The sequence below is a fragment of the Vigna angularis genome, chromosome 5, assembly GCF_016808095.1.
Source record: "Vigna angularis cultivar LongXiaoDou No.4 chromosome 5, ASM1680809v1, whole genome shotgun sequence".
Lineage (NCBI taxonomy): Eukaryota > Viridiplantae > Streptophyta > Magnoliopsida > Fabales > Fabaceae > Vigna > Vigna angularis.
Window position 1 is genome coordinate 22,722,924 of NC_068974.1, and position 5,687 is coordinate 22,728,610.

Below are 5,687 nucleotides of genomic sequence, written 5' to 3' on the forward strand. Positions count from 1 at the left end.
GAAATCATCTCCTTATTGAGACAAACAACCTAATTCGTGGAAACCCTTCATTTCAATATACAGTAATACATATTTCCAAGTTGTTATTCATAATGAACATTCAAGATGACAACTTATTCATATAGTGTTACAGTTTCTTTTACTGACATCGATCACATATATGACGTGTTATAGGCATCCTTTAGGTCCCGTTCAAGAAGGCATTTTGAACATCTAATTGGAACAGAGGCCAATCTCGATTCACAGCAATAGAGAGCAGGAGACGAACAGACTTCATATTGGCTACCGGGGCAAAAGCTTCCTATTCATCTATCCCATATGTTTTAGTAAAGCCTTTACTAGCCTGACCTTTTCCTCCTTTCTCCCACAAAGCTTCCCTTCACAACCAGTCCCGTATCCAATTAGTAGAATTCGAGATGGGGAGAGTAAAAATGAGACAAATGCGCATTTCCTATCTGAATAGAGAGGTATCAGATACTTACGTAATATTGTTGGAATAAGTTACTTGTTTATATGAATATATGAATGAAAAGTTTTTTTTAATCTATCTTAAATCATATTATGTCTTTTATTATACATTTTTTATATTTTCAATTCACTTTTACAATTATGTGATGCAAAAAATAAACTTTATTTCTTCACAAGAAATATTCTTTGTTACTACATTTTATAAGTCTAGTGGAATATATTCTATTTTAGTATCTCATTCCAAATGTTGTTATTTCATTATGTCCAGTTTCAATTAATTATAATTTGATCAAATATATACATTCACATAATACTTATAAACATTAATAATAATAATAATCAAATACATAATACTTATAAACATTAATAATAATAATAATAATAATAATAATCAAATATAGAGCTTTTACAATTACTATTAAATGAAAATTAATACAACATGCCAATAAAATAATAATCACAGTTATATTTAATATCTAAATATTTAACATTTATTTTTATACCAAATACATTGTTATATTTAATAATCACAGTTTTGTTTTTCAAAGCATCTTTAAAAATTAATTTTAACTAATCCAAAAATCATTTTATATTACTTGTAATAATAAAGATAATTTTGTAATCTTTCTTTTCTATTATTTATTAAATTTTTTTATCTATCAAATTATTCACAAACTTTATCTTTAAATCTATTACTTTCATTTGATATTAATTATAATTTGATCAAATATATACATTCACATAATACTTATAATCATTATTAATAATAATAATCAGAGATCTTTTACAATTACTATTAAATGAAAATTTATACATGTCAATAAAATAATAATCACAAACAGATTTAATATCTAAATATTTAACATTTAATTTTATACCAAATACATTAGATTATTTATTTATTATAATTATTAGTTCTATTTTTCAAAACTATTCATCAACATCTTTAAAAATTAATTTCAACTAACCCAAAAATCATTTTATATTACTTTTAGTAATAAAGATAATTTCGTAATCTTCCTTTTCTATTATCTATTAATTATTTTTTATCTATTAAATTATGTATAAACTTTATTTATAAATATAGTACTTTCGTTTCCAAACCCTTTAAAAGAAACATTAGAAACTTATGATCAAAATCACTCAAATTCATTCTATCACTCTATATCCAAAATCTATCTTTAAATAAGATCAACATTAAAACAGTAAGGAGAGGGTTATATTCCAAATTAGCAAGAATATAGCACTCTTATTATGCAAGTTTGCGAGACGTTAACTATGTGAGATTTGAATAGGGGTATTGAGAGAGGGAAAAAAAGCAATTGCTAGGTAATAGGGATCCTGGTATGCTAAATTGTATGGTCACCCAATGGTATCGATGATAAATAACTACATTGCAGTATGTGTTAGTAAAGATATTTCTACCAAAACTGATGTGGATCTTATTTGGACCATTAAAAGAAATTGACCGTGGTTCCAAGATCGGTCAATAACTCCCATGTGTTGGTAGGATTTTGGTTTGTATATGCAACAGTATGTTTCCTTGTATCGATTTCCGTAAGTGAAAATAGGTGAAAGTGAATTTACCAAATAAGATCATTTGATAACGATAAAAGCTAGAAAAAGCAACTAAAATATATCACCAACATTGCAGGGAGGGGCCATAGCCATAGTAGAATTTACGCTACAAGGCTTCACTGAGCACGTGACTTAGCCAGATTTTGAAAAGGGTCATAATTTTTTTCCCTAATTTTTATACTTGAAAGAAAGAATGTTGTACTCATCTAACGTGGGTAACTCCTCATGGCCAGATTAACCGGGTTCTCTGCCTCACGTTGATTGGTGCTCTCTCCTGCATTAATGAACTTGCATAAGACTTGGAAGGTTTGCTAAATTGCACTTAAACTAAAATGCAAAGAAAAGGAGAACAAAACAAGCATTTGCAATCAAGTTACAAAATTGTAGTGCAATTCAATCGCAAGATGGAAATTATAATTCCAAGGTGAAAAATATAGGATGACGACAACATGAGTACATGTCAGTGGCAATAATTATAAAATTTCGCGCCTCCAAAAGGATGAACTAGTAAACAAATTGATATTTGGTTAGAAAGCTCTTAAAGGTTAAATATAAAAAAGTTAGTCATGATTTTCTCTTTACTGCTCAAGTTTCTATGAAAATCGGTCCTTAACATTTTAAGTTTTAACAAAAGGATACTGTGTACATACCGAGATGAAAAAAATGGAAAAGACTAAAGATACTTTTAATATTTCCACCACATCCGATGAGATTCTTTGATTAAGCATGAGATATTAGAAGTCTGGCTCTAAGTTTTTTTATAGAAACAATAAAGAATTGTCAACCAAATCAATTAACAATACCTCTATTTGTCAAAGGAGTCGATCCTGCTTCGTCACCCTTTTGTAGGTTGTGTTCAGTAGCTCAATGACTTCTAACACGCCCCCCCTGCAGAAACACCTCTTGCAATGCATTTCCGATTCACTGGCACATTCTTTGTTATATTCTCTTTTCCCTTGGCTGTCAAACTATTAATCTTGGTAGTTCTTAGTTTCTCCTTGGCACCATCCATACAGCTGTCTTTTTTATTCACTATGTGCTGTAACAATGCCTTTGAACTTGTAGACGGATACTGGACCTGCAAACGTAAATCCACCACCCTTGTTAAACATAAACTAAATAGTAAAAAATTGTAAGAAGTTTGACTATAGCTACAAAAGAAAATATTGCGATAAGTAGCTACAGCATCGTAACTTTCAGAAAAGGGACGCATTTTGCAATCATTTGCTGAAATCAATTCTTAATATTCAATTAGTATGAGCTTTATGTAGGACTCATAGCTACATCATTCAAAATAATTTGTGTAACAAAATAGAAATGCATGACCAAAGGACAGTGCATCTTCTCACCAATGACTTTGCTGTTCGATGGTATGCTGGCTTCGGAAAATTGATGTTATTTCCCATTCTGTTACCAGACTTTGTTGCCTTCGATGTTTCACCTGGCTTGCAACTATTCTTAATTCCACGCTTAATTGTCACCCCACCTGTCTGATCTGTGATTTTCTCTCTGTGCTGCCTTGATACAAACTTAACTTCAATACTTGTGTCTGAACATGACCCAACACTAGACTTCCCAGAAGATGATTTACTACCCCTTGATTGCGTGCTATTATCACCTATCTCCACTTTTGAAGTCTTTACTGAAACATAACTTCTCCTAACGCTAATAACGGATGAACTTCTACTTTTCTGATCACATGGTTGACTACTTACCCCCAAACATTTCTTTTGTGGCTGAATGTCTGAGGCTTTTCTTGTAACATAACATTTCCCAACACTAACCCTCCTAATTGATGAACTTCTTTTCTGATCACATGGTTTGCTAGATACCTCCGTATACTTCTGAGTGCTATCAGATGTAATTGTGCTTCTTGGAGAGCTTCCACCAGTCTTGCGATCTGAACTAGAACTACCCACTGTTTTGCTACAACTAACCTTTGACACAGTTTTTCCTCTGGCTTGCGGTTCAAAAGTCAATCCAAACTTCCCACTCAATGCTCTTTTTGGCCTGATCACATTTGATTTTAATCTGGGTTTCACTTTACCAAAGCTGGAATATTGTTGTAAGCCTCTCCTACTCGTCTGTTTATCTAACAAAGTATTCAGATTAATACCTTCCCACTTCTTGTTGTTGTAGTGTTTGCCTCTAGATCTCGAGACCGAAGAAGGAAGCTCAGGCGAATTTATTCCTTGCAGATCAATTCCTGTTGCCAATATCTCCTCACCCTGAGAAAATTTGGATTTTAACTCTCGAGCAGACATTTGGTGGAACCTGAAAGTGATTTGTAGAAAGTACACACACAGTTTATAAAACAATCCCAAGGTCGATATCAAATCGACGAAACCGCCAAAAAGAAAATTCCAAAAGATTCCTTACGGATGACTTTTGTTGAACCAATCATCACCATCTCTGCAGCATAACAAAATTAAAAATCAAAACAACAAACATAAATTGATACCAAAAACTCAATCTAATAGAAAACTCACGTGTCTACACCACCAGATACAGCTTCAACAGTCAAATCTACCCACATAGGTGCTTCAATATGCTCCTGTATCTCATACATTTGCAACACACAAAAAAGACAATCACAAATTAACAATAGAAAACTCTGAATACCACAACAGAACTAACACTTACGAACAGAGAGATATAGATTGGAAAAGCACAATAGTAACTGAATCACCATCATGAATGTAACATATAATACCTTAATAATAATAATAATAATCAATAATAACGACAATAATTAAAATGCAAAATTATGGATTTCAAAATTGAAATTTATAGTGTTTCACAAACATAAATTATCTTTCTTCGGAATGATCAAGCGCATTGCAATAAAACAACAAAACTAAGCACAATGAGGGAACGAGAAATTACCAGAAAAGCCCAGTGATCGTTGGTCTTCTTCATCGCAACCCCTTTCTTCTTAGAAGCTTCCATTGTTTTCAAGAAGAACGGCGAAAAACGCTTTCATTGTGAGTTTTGTAGTTGTTGCGAATATAAGGAACTGCAGAGAGTGTGGGAATACATGATGGGCGAAAACTAAGTTCGGAGAAGAAGGGGTGCAAAACGACGACGTGTGGGTTTGGATTTCTGACTGATTCGCGTTATGAACCGTTGGATGATGGGAGCGATGTTTCGATGTAAAGAGGGTTCGGAATATTTGACCGTTGGTACCATTCAAAATGTTGGAGCTTGAGAGTTGGGAAATAATATTGTAGTAAAAGTTGAAGAGTTATATATGTTTTTGTATTTAATTTTTTTTAAGGAAAAGTTGAAATTAGTTTGTTTTTCAAAGTTAGCCTTCATTTTATGAATAAACGAATTTAATTTTTTTTAATGAAATTTTGTTAATTTTATTTAATGTTTTAAATGTGTTTAATAATAATATTTAAATTATTTATATTGTTTGAAATATTTTTATTTTAATATTAACCTAAAAATATGTTTGAAATGTCATATTAATTTAATAAATTATTTTTCAATACAAATATACATATAAATAAATAAATTTAAAATAAAATTTTATATACATAAAAAGATATAAGGATAAAATTATATTGTTTAAATTTTCTATTACATATATATGAATTACCAATTACTTAATATGATGTAATTTGAAGAACTTAGAT

General features: G+C 30.9%; 1 protein-coding gene across 1 annotated transcript; it reads right to left on the reverse strand.

Annotated features, from left to right (window-relative positions):
• Positions 1-1,745: 1,745 nt before the first annotated feature.
• Positions 1,746-5,240, reverse strand: LOC108339904 (uncharacterized). The gene is made up of 6 exons (XM_017577130.2): positions 4,933-5,240; positions 4,536-4,600; positions 4,426-4,458; positions 3,396-4,320; positions 2,850-3,124; positions 1,746-2,320 (listed from the first exon to the last, which is right to left on the reverse strand). Exons 1-5 carry the CDS (start codon positions 4,993-4,995, stop codon positions 2,921-2,923), a joined length of 1,290 nt encoding a protein of 429 aa, XP_017432619.1. The 5' UTR covers positions 4,996-5,240; the 3' UTR covers positions 1,746-2,320; positions 2,850-2,920.
• Positions 5,241-5,687: the final 447 nt, after the last annotated feature.

What these genes read in the sequence shown, in the direction of transcription:
- LOC108339904 (XM_017577130.2), bottom strand. Translation starts at nt 4,995, where the DNA reads ATGGAAGCTTCTAAGAAGAAAGGGGTTGCGATGAAGAAGACCAACGAT. An exon ending in GTATCTGGTGGTGTAGACAC is followed by an intron (nt 4,459 to 4,535) that starts GTGAGTTTTCTA and finishes GTTATGCTGCAG; the next exon opens with AGATGGTGATGATTGGTTCA. An exon ending in ATCGAACAGCAAAGTCATTG is followed by an intron (nt 3,125 to 3,395) that starts GTGAGAAGATGC and finishes TTACGTTTGCAG; the next exon opens with GTCCAGTATCCGTCTACAAG.